The 15,000-nt window shown below is 42.7% G+C and overlaps 1 protein-coding gene across 2 annotated transcripts in view; it reads left to right on the top strand.

Annotated features, from left to right (window-relative positions):
• Positions 1-15,000, top strand: part of LOC128519975 (ankyrin repeat and fibronectin type-III domain-containing protein 1) — a 116,224-nt gene that overhangs the window by 49,926 nt on the left and 51,298 nt on the right. For both annotated transcript variants that reach the window (XM_053493977.1, XM_053493976.1), the window contains one exon: positions 14,416-14,456. In XM_053493977.1, coding sequence (XP_053349952.1) covers positions 14,416-14,456 — 41 coding nt within the window. The remainder of the gene's footprint in view (positions 1-14,415; positions 14,457-15,000) is intronic.

Here is a 15,000-nt window from a genome sequence, read left to right on the forward strand (position 1 = left end):
CACAGAATTACAGAACAACATGGCAAGTACATCGTTTACTGTAGAACGCCATTGAGACACACAGAGAACACACAGCTAGGGTTGTAGAACTGTTCCACAGATATGCACACGGAACACACAGGGATAGCATGAGGAACTAGAGAAATCCAGAACTCTACTTTTAGATTTTAGATTCCAGAGCAATTCAGACGAGTATAAACCCTGTCAGATAATATAAATACAAGTGAGATGATTTACACCATAGAAGACTAAGTTTAAAAGCTTCCAGGTGTCTCAGGGTGCCGAGTGTCTCAGCTGAGGGACCTACTGTACATCGTGGACCTTCTATAAAAATACTTAAATATAATAACAATCATGTAGCAAGTAAAATAGTGTATATTAATGCATCGTCTTTCTGTTTCTCTCCTTCACACACACACACACACACACACACACACACACACACACACACACACACACACACACAGAGCTTTAATGTTAAAGCTCAATCCTCTGTGTCTTAAATCCCTGGATTGAGAGGCCTGATCCGGTACTCGGCGGGATCTTTTATCATCTGGAATTTTATGGAAACGAAATTTCCATTTGACACACCCATGCACACACACACACACACACACACACACACACACACACACACAGTAGTAAGGGCGAGAAAGAAATACGAGTTACAAATGAGTGCAAGCCCTATGTCGGGGAGGATCAAAGGATACGTGTGTGTGGATGGGAGGACGAAAGCAGAGGGGGCTTGCATTCCTTAATTCCTGGCATCTGCTGTGAGACTGTCTGTCTCTCCACTCACTCCATGTGTGTGTGTGTGTGTGTGAGAGAGAGAGAGAGAGTGGTGATGGTGTGATAGAGGGGTCCATGGTATGAAGTTGTTACACTGTTGAGTAGATGTTACTTACTGGCATCTCATTTGTGAAACTGAAGTCTTTGATATCGAACGCTTGTGTTGGACGATGTGTCCGGAGACTGACCTCCTTCACAATTGTGGTGATGGTTTGTTAGTGGGAACAGTGGGTGTTTGGATGGCTGCCAGAAAAAGGAGCCTTTATTTGTCATGTATTCTTCAGAGTCAAACCTTTCTTTCCATATCCCAGCTTGTAAGGAAGCACATGGTCAGCCATGATAAGGGCCTGGAGAGCTTAGGAGTGCTGGGGCTTAAACCTCCAACCTTCTGATCAGTAGCCCAGAGCTTAAACCATCTGAGCCACCACTGCTTTACGGCTGAATGGCTGGATGGAAGGATGGGTGGTTTGAAGGATAGCTGATTGGATGGACGAATGAGTGGATGGATAGTTGGATAGATGGATGGATAGATGGCTGGGTGAGTGTATGCAGAGCTGGATGAATGGATGACTGGTCTACTGGATGGACGGCTGCCTGGCTGGCTGAATGTGTTTGTGGTTGGGTGAGTGGAGGGTGTACTGCACTCATAGTCAGGACTTTTCCTCTCCTAGTCATTCTCTGGATACTCCCGAGATATTCTTGGTGAGTTCTGCAGCTTTTTACCGGACCCACTGCGGTCTGCAGGCCAGCCCACCAGGTGATGTAGTTGAGGGACTACACAGCTTCTGCACGCTCCCTTATAGGAACTGTTCTTAATCTGGAGCCTCGCCACATGGACAAAGACAGTTTCAGATAGTCATAGATTTTTTATTTTATTTTTTATTTTTGCATTTTTATACACACATTTGTCTTTTCACACACACACACACACACACACACACACACACACACACACACTACTCTTACAAGAATCTTCGACTGAAGTAAGCATTTGATACAGCTAATTAATTCCCCACTTCATTAAATCTTTTGGTAATCTCAAACTTTTCAGCACTTTTAGTTAGAACTAATAAAGCGCTGGCGTTTGTGTGACGGGGCTCCGCATGGGGACGAGTCAGAAATATAACACAGAGATGAAACAGCGACACACACAGAATATTATTACCACTAGAGGGTGACAAACCCTTTACAACTAAACACACACGCGCACACACACACACACACACACACACTTTAAGGGGATGTTATCACTGGATGGGTGCCCACTGGATTACCAACATACCAAACAACACACACACACACACACACACACACACACACACACACACACACACTCTGAAAGAGAACAAACATGATCCAAATCACTTAGTGGGCATTGATAAATGTGTGTGTGTGTGTTCCAGGATGCCGAAAGTGTGTACTCATAGAAGGTTGTGTGTGTGTGTGTATGTGTGTGTGTGTGTGCACAGAAGTGCGTATTCTAGCGTTGAACAAGGCCAACTAAAAAGACATTCAGCGCAGAAGTGTTTTGTTTTGCTATTTTTGTTGTTTTTATATTAATAACATGTAAACACAAACACACACCTTGCGGGGGTTGAGGTGGCGTCCAGTCCTCTTTATTTATGAGCTCTGTGAGACTGTGGGGTTTTGTTCAAAAATATCATGAGAGTGTGTTTGTGTGAGATTTAATTCTAAAGAGATTTTTCATGATTTAACGCCTTGATCTTTCTTTCTGTGACTAGTGAAAGTTTGTGGTTTAGTAAAGGTAAAGGATGGCAGTGATGCTGCGACAGTCAGATTATAGATGATGAGCAACCTGGGAACCATGAACTTCAAAGTGGAAAAATCAAGTAACAGATAAGCAAAGAAACAGCCCTGGAATTCTGAAGCTAATGTACTAATATCCTGAAAAAGCCCCCAAAGGTGAAACTGCTGAATTAAACCAGCAAATAATATAAAAATTGGAACCACAGCAGACCAACGACGACACATGGACCTGTTGTTGCTCCTTTAGGAACCAGTGTAGGAGTTGCCACAGACATCGAAATGTGTATATATGATTTGGTGCAGGGTTTTGCCCGTTCTGAACCGACCCATGTCAGTTTCTTCAGGCTTGTGCAGCCCTCAGTGGGTCTGGGTCTGGGTCGGGTCTCTCACTGGAAACTGAACAACCAGACCCAGGACCAGGAAGTTACCTATACATGAAGTTGTTGATGTTTTGTGTGCGTGGCTGAGTTGGAATCAGGCGTACCCTGAACGTCCTTGGTAATTTATGGTTGATTGCCGTTTATCAACATGTGCACTCGATTACGGAAAAAACAGCAGTTAAAAACGTGCACATTTTCACATTTTTGGTATTTACAGTTTGACTCTGAAGCCATGGTTGACACATAGTGTTTTATTTATTCTTTAAAAAAAACATTTTGTTCCCATTTCAGAAAGTGTCCTCGTATTTCAAACTTCAGAATCAAGTACCCAGAAGGCCGAGCGGTTGGTTTGTAAGTTTTCAAAGCCCTGAATTTTAAATGCAATGCAAGAAATGTCCTGGAAGACACTGTTAAATTAAAGCAATTAGAAATTCTAAATGAATAAGGATTATAGTGTGTTGTGCTTGTTTACTGTGTGAGGGTGGAATCCTGTGATACAGGTGGATTTACTTTGTATAAAGCTTCCACAAATGTTTTTTGATATTTATGATCCATGTCTATCGATAATACAGGAATCTTTTAGAGATAGCAAACTTTTTTTCTCTTTTTACAATACCTTTATTACAAATATCAAATAAAAAACAGTTGAAGTCTCTCAAGGTTTTCTTTCACGTTTTAGTCCCTTATTTAATTTTTTTCTTTCACCCGTCTCTCTCTCTCTCTCTCTCTCTCTCTGTCTCTCTGCGCATGCGCGGTGTGGCAGGGAAGCGAGTTTGGCGTGTAGAGCGCGCGAGAGCGATTGGCTTTTTGCCAATTTTCTTCTTTGTGCATTTTTTCTTTCGCCATTTATTACATCCTTTGGCTTTATATACTTTTTTTTGTGTGTGTAAGTGTGTGTGAGTGAGTGAGTGAGTGAGTGTGTGTGAGTGAGTGAGTGAGTGAGTGTGTGTGTGTGAGTGAGTGTGTGTGTGTGTGTGTGTTGCTGGAGCATGGCGGCTCCGGACACACAGCGGTTTGAGAGTTTGACTCGCCGGCACGGTGTGCGCGTGGTGTGTGTGCGCGTGGTGTGCGCGGCGAGTTTAGAGGAGTGTGTGTTAGCGGTTGGTGATGTGGTGGGACATGAGAACATCGTCTCTGCTTCCCGAATGAACAGTGCTGTTGTGGTGTTTGTTAATAGTGTAGATAAAGCGATTAAAATTGTCCAAAACGGAATCAGTGTTAATAACGAGCACATACTGGTCTCTCCCCTGAGCTCCCCAGCTAAGAAAGTAGTCCTGTCTAATGTCCCCCCTTTTATATCTGACAGTGTGATAGCAGCAGAACTGTCCAGATACGGACGCCTGGTCTCCCCTATAAAGAAAATCCCCCTTGGCTGTAAATCCCCTCTGATAAAACACCTGGTATCTTTCAGGAGAGTTGTTTTTATGATTTTTAAAGAGGGTGTTGAAGAGCTAAACGTCATTTTTAAATTCAGAGTTGAAAACTTTGACTATAACATATTCGCCTCCTCAGACACGGATATAAAATGTTTTAAATGTGGTGCAATTGGCCATCTTGTCCGTGCCTGTCCTGAAAGACAGAATGATCCCGATGCTCCTGTGCGACCGGGTCAAGACTCCACCGTGCCAGCCGTGGCCATTCCCCCTGCAACCACGGCTCGGCCGCCCGCTGAGGGACCCGGAAATGCTGCTGAACCAGAGCCCAAAGTAAATGAATCCCAAGCCCAGCCTGCAATCCAAGAGTCAGCTGAAACAACATCGACACCAAAAGCAACATGCTCGACTAAACCGGACCGAGGGGAACCCAACGTGACCCAACCGGCACCGGCGAGGCCGAACACAAATGATAAGGTCTCAGAGGGCTCGGGTGCAGTGCTGGAGTCACCCGTCCTCTCGGCGATGGGTACAAGGGCGAAGAGCCGCCAACTGGAAGCAGCAGCCACTGCACTGTCACAGGGGGACGAGGCGGACATAGAGATGGAAGAGGAGCCCCTCTTCAAGACACCCAAAAGGAAAAAAGACCACAAGAGAGGAGGAAAAAAACTCCCCAAAAAAGACACAGAAACAGAATCAGACAGTGACGGCTACATATCGGACTCTGTGCTGATTCTCACTCCTGAGGAAGAAAGAATGCCAGTGGTTTACAGCGAGGAGTCCATACACAGCTTCTTAGAAAAGACAAAAGGAGGCTCAAAAATCCAACTGGAAGAACACTTCCCAAACAAGAGACAGTTCATTCACGACGTCAAATATTACAAAAAACACAAAGCTTTTATCGACCGGGAAATATTCAGGATAAAGAAATGGATCACTAAAATAAATAAAGAACTCGCTGAGGAGGACTTCTTAGAGTGATTTTACCTCCCTGCTGGACACTGGTATGTTTTCTTTCTTATATATAAGACTGTTTTTTTTATCTATACACCTTTTAATGAATGGAATAAACATTGCGAGCTTAAATATTAATGGGGCAAGAACATATGAAAAAAGAGCAAAACTTTACGAACTATTAAAACAGAAACACATTGATGTGGCTCTACTGCAGGAGACACACAGCGACTCCAAAAACTCTGCGGACTGGTCAAAAGAGTGGGACGGGCTCGCAATTCTGAGCCACAACACACCACTGTGTGCTGGAGTCGCACTGCTCTTTGCTCGCAATTTTATACCGAACTCTTATACAGTAGAAGAATTTTTAAATGGGAGGCTTTTAAAAGTGAGAACTTTTTATGAGAATGAAGTTTTTGTTTTTATTTGTGTGTACACTCCCACCAAGGCAGTAGAGAGGATGATGTTTTTAGATAAACTAAACAGCGTCATTAATGACTGTAACTCTGCTGATATTTTAATTCTGGGTGGGGATTTTAACTGCACTACCGACAATCTGGACAGAAACCATAAAGAACCTCACATGGCCTCCCGTAAACGCATGTGGGAGATGATGGAGGCCCAGGACTTAAGTGATATATGGAGAAACTTAAACACAAAACAAAGACAGTACACCTGGGCCCACTCCGTAGATAACACACTCTCTCTGGCTAGACTCGATAGATTTTATTGTTTTAAACATCAACTGTCTTATTTTACGAAATGTTTTATTACCCCAGTAGGCATCTCCGACCATAGCATGGTGCAGTGCACAGTCAGTAGGAAAAACCTAAAACCTAAGAGTGCCTACTGGCATTTTAATACTGTACTTTTAGAAGATGCCAATTTTATTGAGTCTTTTACTTATTTATGGACCAGTCTTAAATCACAAAAAGCTGATTTTAGCTCTCTACAGCAATGGTGGGACTTAGCTAAAGCACAAACAAAAGTTTTCTGTCAACAGTACACTCTTAATGTCACAAAAGACATTGTTAGATCAATGAGAGCTCTAGAGACCGAAATAGTGGAGCTCCAGAGTTTGGAGACCACAGGAGATCGAGGAAATATTGAAAGCCTCAAAAACAAAAAAGCTGTAATGAACGACCTGCTGGGCACTGCAGCACAGGGGGCGCTGGTCCGCTCACGTTTTAAACATGCTACGGAAATGGATGCTCCTTCCAAGTTCTTTTTTGGTCTAGAACAAAAAAATGGACAGAAAAGAATCATGCATGCTGTGCGATCAGAATCAGGGGATCTCGTATCAGAGCCCACTGAAATTCGCAAGCAGACAAACAGCTTCTACTCAAAGCTGTATAGTAGTGAGTGGTCAGAAGCACATGCAGTGGAGGAGACCTTTTTAAAAAATCTGCCCAAATTGTCAGAACAAACGGCCACAGACATGGCAACAGAACTGACGCTGGCAGAGATTCAGGAGGCTCTCCAAGGTCTGAAGAACGGGCGGGCGCCAGGTATAGACGGTCTCCCTGCAGAGTTCTACAAAACTTTTTGGTCAGTAATAGGACAGGATGTAGTAGAGGTGTTGCAGGACAGCGTGAAAGGAGGAAAGCTCCCGGTGAGCTGCAGGAGGGCTGTCCTGACCTTACTGCCAAAAAAGGGAGACCTGACGCACCTGGGAAACTGGCGCCCGGTATCACTGCTGTGCACTGACTATAAACTACTCTCGAAAGCATTAGCCTCAAGACTGACAAAGGTACTGGAGCAGATCATTCATCACGACCAGACGTACTGCGTGCCTGGTAGGTCTATCTTTGATAACATACATTTAATTCGCGATATTTTGGATGTCTCTAGACTTTTGGATTTAAAGACTGGTCTTATTTTGCTGGACCAGGAAAAGGCTTTTGACCGGGTTGAACACGAATATTTGTGGAAGGTGCTGGAAAGCTTTGGGTTCAACCCAGGTTTCACAGCCATGATCAAAACATTGTATAGTGACATTGAGAGTGCACTGAAGGTTAATGGTGGTTTATGTGTTCCTTTTAAAGTACACAGAGGCATTAGACAGGGCTGCTCTCTATCAGGCATGCTATATTCCTTGGCAATAGAACCTCTTTTATGCAAACTGAGAGATCAGCTTTCTGGTTTTAATATACCTCATTTTAATATTTTAACCTGTCTTTCAGCTTATGCCGATGATCTAGCTGTAATGGTGAACACACAGATGGATGTGACTTTTTTAACTGACGTTTTAGAAGATTTTAAGATTTTATCATCGGCTAAAATCAACTGGAACAAAAGCGAAGCTATTTTAGTAGGAGAATGGGGAGGCGAACAGCCCACACTACCAGGGGGTTTAATGTGGAAAAAGAGCGGTTTTAAATACTTGGGTGTCTACTTGGGTAGTGCTGAGTTTTTAAACAAAAACTGGGAGGGTATTGTTGAAGGCATAAAAGGCAGACTAACCAGATGGAAGTGGTTGGTCCCAAAAATGTCTTACAGAGGACGAGTGCTGGTCATCAACAACCTAGCAGCATCGTCCCTGTGGCATAAACTGGCATGTATGGACCCACCACCAAACCTGCTAGCGAGCATACAGGCCCTACTGGTAGATTTCTTCTGGGACAAACTGCATTGGATACCACAAAGCCTGCTTCACCTGCCTAAAGAGGAAGGAGGTCAGGGCCTGGTGCAGCTAGCCAGCAGAACTGCAGCCTTCCGTCTGCAGTTCATCCAGAGACTCCTCACCGGTGCCAGTGACGAAGGATGGAGAGCAGCAGCCTTCACACTCCTACGCATGGTGGGAGGACTCGGACTGGACAGATCTCTGTTTTTAATGGACCCCACAGCACTGGACACGACTGGATTACCAGTTTTTTATCAAAGACTTTTTAAAATTTGGAACTTTTTTAAAAAACAAGCAAAAGGAAACAGAACCTTACACTGGCTGCTGGAGGAGCCCCTAGTCTGTGGAGGACATCTAGACATCTCTAGTGAAACCACCCCAGCACTATCCAAGACCCTGGTCTCCGCAGGGATCGTGACACTCCGGCAGCTGGTAAACATCACTGGAACAGACCTGTCTCGAGCAGAGGACTTGGCAGCACACATGGGACTCCGGTCTCAACGGGTCGCCAACCAACTCCTGCATCGATGGAGAACCACCCTAACGTCGGAGGAACGAGTTCAGCTGATGGAATATACAAGAAACGAGACCAGCTCTACAGAAGAGGAACCCTTTCCACAGCTGATCATAACTCCAGACCTAGAGGGATACGGCGGCCCCCTCCTGGAGCACAAGGGTGAGGACGAGATGAACTTTGAGACAGTGTCTGGTAAGGTTCTGTACAAAGCTTGTGTGAAGGTTTTAAACAAGAAAAAACTGAATGGGAGGGTGGACACCCCATGGCGCACTGAACTGGGTTTTAATAATGATATTAAACCAGAGTGGAGAGCACTGTATAAACCACCATTAACCAAAAAGTTTGCTGACCTCCAATGGAGGATTTTACATGGAATTGTCTCTGTGAACTCTTTTATCTCTATTTTAAATCCAGAAATAACACAAGAATGCCCCTTTTGTTCACAGAGAGAAACTGTTTTTCATGCTTTTATACATTGTTCCAGATTGTCGCCCTTGTTTAACCTTTTAAAACGCATTTTTTTACCACTGCATGTAGATTTTAGTCACCAGTTTTTTATTCTTGGTTTTAAATATGTCCGGAGAAAGAGTTTTAAATGCCAGCTTATTAATTTTACCATTGGCCAAGCCAAAATGGCAATATATATAAGCAGAAAAAATAAGTTGGCACAAAGCACAGACTGTGACCCCCAAAAGATCTTCTCCAGACTTATTAAATCAAAAATTTTAATCGATTTCAATTTCTACAAAAACATGAAAGACATGGACATGTTTAAAACAATATGGTGTTGTGGAGAGACCCTGTGTTCAGTAGAAGATAATGAACTAATTTTTACACCAAACTTAAACTGAAAAAAGAACACAAAAGAAAAAAACAAACACAATAACTATGTATGTTTAAAAGAATAATTACAATGTCTAAAAAATGTCTTATTTATTTATTTATTTATTTATTTATTTATCTATTTACTCACTCATTTTTAATCAATCTATCCTCATTCTATTTTTATACAACAAAATTTGTAAAATAAAGGATCGTAAAAAGTCAAAAAAAAGTCTCTCTCTCTCTCTCTCTCTCTCTCTGGCTCCAGCTTGAGACCAAAATGAGTTCCAGTTTTCCTCTTGTGTCAGCAAGAAATCAAATATAATGGCTAAACCTTCCAACATGCACAAAAAAGATAGAGATCCTCTCGCTCTCTCTTTCTTACACACACACACACACACACACACACACACACACACAGACAGAAGCAAAAATGCGAGTCCAATATCAAAATATTTCTTCCAGGAAAATTTCTGTCATTCTTCACTAAGCATGTGCAGATAATCAGCGGTGCAGTTTATCAGCACAATACTCTTATCAAGCTCATCGAGGCCACTTCAAAATATCACCACTTACCTAAATAGCCCACTGTGTAGGTAGGAAGCTCCGTCGATCAGACAAACCAGCATCTGTTTGTGTCTGAGAAATAATCCAACCATGAAAAGTGTGAAAAACATGAAGGACGATCCGTCAGACTCCGGCTGAGAACCTAAAGCAGCCTGAAGTCACCAGCATGTCCCTTAGACAATTTATTAGTAAATATTTTATATATTTATAGTTTCATTTAAAACGGTGAACTAAAGTGAGTTCCTGTTGTCACGTACGTTACAGCAGATATAAACTCTCATTCTCTCAACAGCTTCATTCTTTATTCTCGTTTTTAAAGGTGGTAAGAAACAAAAACACAGATTATCAGAGAATTATACTGGGAATGCAGTGAGCAGAGGAAACTCCTCGTTCCTGACGATTAGAGTTACAGCTTCACCTCTGACTGTTCCACAGCACTGGCACTGGAGACTCCTTCCAGTAACATTATGACCGATCAGGATCCAGCAACGCTGTGGTGTAAGATAACATTTATAATATCTGTAAGCTCTGTTTATCTTTTATCTTACACATTCTTTCATTGATTTTTTTGAAGGTGTATTTTTGATGTTTGCACTGGACGTCTTTTTCACGTTAGTGTGATTAAAGCTCGGTCTGAGAGCAGGAGCGTGCTGATTGAAATTCTTTTATACCGTTAAACACATTTTTGTGGTTTTGAGTCACAGTCTGCAGTCTTTTCTATGTTTTAATGTGGAGTCACTTTCATTTTACAAAAAGCATAACTCAGAACTCCCCATCAGCACACACACACACACACACACACACTCACTTAAAAAGAAGCAGAGTGGAGAGAGAGAGAGAGGGGAGAGAGAGAGGCGAACACTCATTCATAGGTTTTTCTGTATGAGATGAAGCCAAACCTCAATGATCAGAAACAGCCAGAGAACACACAATGGCGCCAGAGGAAGAGGGACAGAGAGGAAAGAGACGGAGAGAATGAACGAGTGAAGGAGAGAGAGAGATGTATGAAAACTCTGACTGCTGAAGCCATGAAGCTGCTTAAGAGCATGTTCAGGATCCTACTGTCATTAGGTATCCATCAGGAGAGGGGTACTTTCCCCCTAGTACTTTAGATGAACCATGAAACTTCCTCAACAAGTGGGGAAAATGGGGCGCCACGGTGATGTTCCCGAGATCAGGATGTCCTTCCAGAAGTGACGAAAGCAGAAGAATAAAACCCATCATGGAGCCTGCCAGGAGACCTACAGCAGCATTAGAGGAGCTGTACGAGCCACTGCCAAGTACACTCTCAAACAGAAGCCTTTTCTCAAGCACACACACAAAAACCACCAGAACCATGTGGCAAATTGTGTTATAGTCTGGTGAGACCAAGGTAGAACTTTTTTTGGGCATACTTTTAAAAAACGTTCTTTGTGAGAAAAAAAAGAACAATATTCACAGTGAACCGTGGTGGTGGAAACATAAAGCTATAGAGCTGCTCCTTTTTAAAAGTTCCTGAACCCTGTAAGCGTTCGTTAGACAGCTAATGATGACAGAAGCTTCAACCTTCAAACCCGGTAAAAACTCCATTTTAACAAATGAACAGCTTTAAAAGCAAAATATGAAAGTTTGGGAATGTGGAAAGTGTTCCGTACATGAGACCAGATCTACATCCTAATGGTTGCAGAGGGCTGTGCACAGGAGGTCTCCTCACAGTCTGTTAGAACTAAGAAGGCCTCCACCTGACCTTCTCTCTGCTGAGAAAGAAAGTCCACTAGAGTTATTTTGCACCCCTGGTCTGTGGAACGCCTCAAATTTACACATTTATAAGGCCTCGGATACCAGAGCGATCTGTTCTCTTGGAAACTTTCATGTGGTGGAGCCACTTCAGTCAAGCGTAGTACAGGTAGAGAGGGAATAGAAAGTAGACACTCCAGTAGATAATCCTGGAGAGTAAGGACCACCCACTGGACTCACAAAACTGTTTGCCATTGTTTATGTCTCTGTCCGGTGGACCAAATCTGGCACCCCGTTTGAGTGAGGTCAGTCAGCAGGCTGGGCTACGTCCAGATATACCGCCAAATGGTCCGAACCCACCCAGCTGTCCTTTGATGTAGTGTGAAGATCAAAATCAATAGTTCTCACCACATCGTTTACCAACATCAGGCTCTGGAGGTCCGACGGCTCGGATGTCGTCCACTGCAGTTCACAGTCTGGTTATCTTACAGGGAACCTCCACCTAAAGCTTTACATATTCTACTGTGTGTGTGTGTGTGTGTGTGTGTGTGTGTGTTTGTTTGTTGATCAGCCCACAATGACTCATGGCAGGCTTTAATAATAACCAAAAGGGCTTCAGTATGGAACCTCACGTTATCACCATGCCAACACAAACTACACACACACACACACACACACACACACACACACACACACACAGCCTATAAAACACAAACACAGAAACAGACACCAACACAAGGAGACTGCTCTACCACATGAAATGAACGTTTACACAGTGATGTGTGTATATGTGCATATATAAACACACACGCATACACACACACACACACACACACGATGACATCACAGTTTTGGATGACAGAATGTCTTCCAGCTCTATTAATCTAATTGGATGTGGCTCCAGCGCTTAGATTTATGGGTTATATTTTAGTTTCTCTCTTTCAAAAGTCACAGCCACACACACACACACACACACACACACACACACACACACAGACACAGACAGACAGACACACACATATACTGTACACACATACCTAAATAGTACACATGCTGTACACACACACACACACATGCAGATGCATCATAATGCCATATTATTTTATTCTCTTCTATTCAACATTTCTCTGCCTCTGTATTGTTCATTTCTTTCCCCCCATTGGATACACAGCATGTAAGAGAAGCTTATCGCCGTAGCAACCGCAAATAAAGTGCACCACACACACATACACACACAAATGCACAGTCACTAAGAGAGAGAGAGAGAGAGAGAGAGAGAGAGAGAGATGGAGGTATGAACAGGTGTATTAGAGACAAAAGCAGGTAGAATGAGGGAAAAGGACGAGAAACAACAGAGACACTTCACTCCTACTGGTATGTACTGTGTGTGTGTGTGTGTGTGTGTGTGTGTGTGTGTGTGTGTGTGATAATAACCGTTAGATTAATGCCTTAGTAGCTGTGTACAGAAGAGTTGTGAGCAGTGCAGTGATGAGTGGAGTGGTGTTTCACAGGCGCGTGCAGGTGTGTTTAATACCTTCAGGTCTGTAGGACGTTGGAGTAACAGGTGAGTGATGGTGAGTCGGGCTGTAGGCCGTCAGGGACACTTTTACTGCGGGTCCTGAGATGGACACAGTGATTCAGGCTGCAGGACATCTACAGACTCATTATTATTATTATTATTATTATTATTATTATTACAGGACTGTAATATTATAACTACATGCTGTTTGTATCATACGTCTATACATACTATAGAATGTAAATGCGGTTGTTATAATGAATCATATGAATCATTATCGATATATATGAACACACACACACACACACACACACACACACACACACACACACAGAGGTAAAGGTCAGAGAGTCTGCAGGAATGTACTTATCTCCTGCTGTTGAGTTACCTGATGAAACACTGCACTTAAAAACCCTTTAAAGCCTCCTACACTGCTCTAAATGTCACACACACACACACACACACACACACTGTGCTTAAAGCTCGTTCTCTCCTGAGTAAATGGATAGCAGCTGGATTGAAAAACACTTCCTCACTAGTGTAAGCGATAGCCCTTGACATCAGTGCAAATTAAATTGATCAGCGTTTCAACAGTATTTTCTGATGGAAAATAGGGCACGTGTGTGTGTGTGTGTGTGTGTGTGTGTGTGTGTGTGTGTGTGTGTTGCAATACCAGACCTGCTGGTCTTTATGCACTTTAAATAGTTCTCTCTACCTAGAAGACGGTTCTGACCCTGGTGTTGGCAACTGTTTCTCTGGGGACTTGACAGTTCGATAGTTCATGACTGGAACTTCTTACAAGTCTACCTGGGTCTTCAATAACTACCTGGACTCCATATTAACATCAATTAACATCAGCTATTATAGCTGAACTGCCTCCCACCCTACACACTGTATAAATGCAGATCATTTACTGCTTTCTGTTTCACCCAAATGAGGATGGGTTCCCTGCTGAGTCTGGTTCCTCTCAAGGTTTCTTCCTATTACCATCTCAGGGAGTTTTTCCCTCAGCACCGTCACCCTCGGCTTGCTCACCAGGGACAAACTGACCATTTTGATTCATACAAATTCACATTTCATACAAACTTAAATAATTCTTTTGACTGTGTGAAGCTGCTTTGGGACAATGATAATTGTTAAAGCGCTATACAAATAAAATTGAATTGAAATAGGAGCTGTGAGGTATCACTCATAAACACGTCGATAGATCACCCTTCTTATTTTCTGTGGGATGATTGACAGGTGTTTTGAACTCTCCCCTCTTCCTAATCCCAAAGGTGCTGTTTGTCACGCTTCATTCCTCTGAAATAAACCCTGTTATGAATATGTTTGCTGCAGCATTTCAGGTGTTCAGTCTGAGCGGTTGTGGTGTGTTTGATGTTTTGCAGAGTCTTGGTTCTGCTGACAGGAAGGAGGCGAGACAGAAAAGGTGAGGGTTTTTTTTCTCTTTCTCATGGTTGTCAATTATTTATGTCCCAATTTATGTTCTTCTTCTTCTTCTTCTTCTTCTCCTTTTAGTACTTTCACATTTAAGTATTACACTACCAGTCAAAAGTTTATACACCTCTTCCAATTTCATGGTCGTTCCTGATGTTTATTTCTCTCTACACTGTAAAACAATACTGAAGGTGTTTATTATCCCAAACACACAATAATCTCCTCTGAACAGTTGATATTGAGATGTTTATCTGCTCCTTCTGCTCTGTAAAGCTTCATAACGGCTCTAATCTGAGGTGCTGGTTGTTAATTGGTGATTTCTGAAGCTGGTGACTCTAAATGAACTTCTCCTCTGCAGCAGAGCTCAGTTTTGGTCTTGTTTTCCTGGGAAGGTCTTCATGAAGGTCCTCATGTTTTATCATGGTGGTTCATGGGTTTTACATATGCACTCGACACAATACTGTTCTTGTAAGAAGAACCCTGTGTCTTTAAATAACAACTGGCTGTTGTTGATGTTGTTGTTGTCATCTAATTAC

This window comes from Clarias gariepinus, chromosome 4 (assembly GCF_024256425.1).
Source record: "Clarias gariepinus isolate MV-2021 ecotype Netherlands chromosome 4, CGAR_prim_01v2, whole genome shotgun sequence".
Lineage (NCBI taxonomy): Eukaryota > Metazoa > Chordata > Actinopteri > Siluriformes > Clariidae > Clarias > Clarias gariepinus.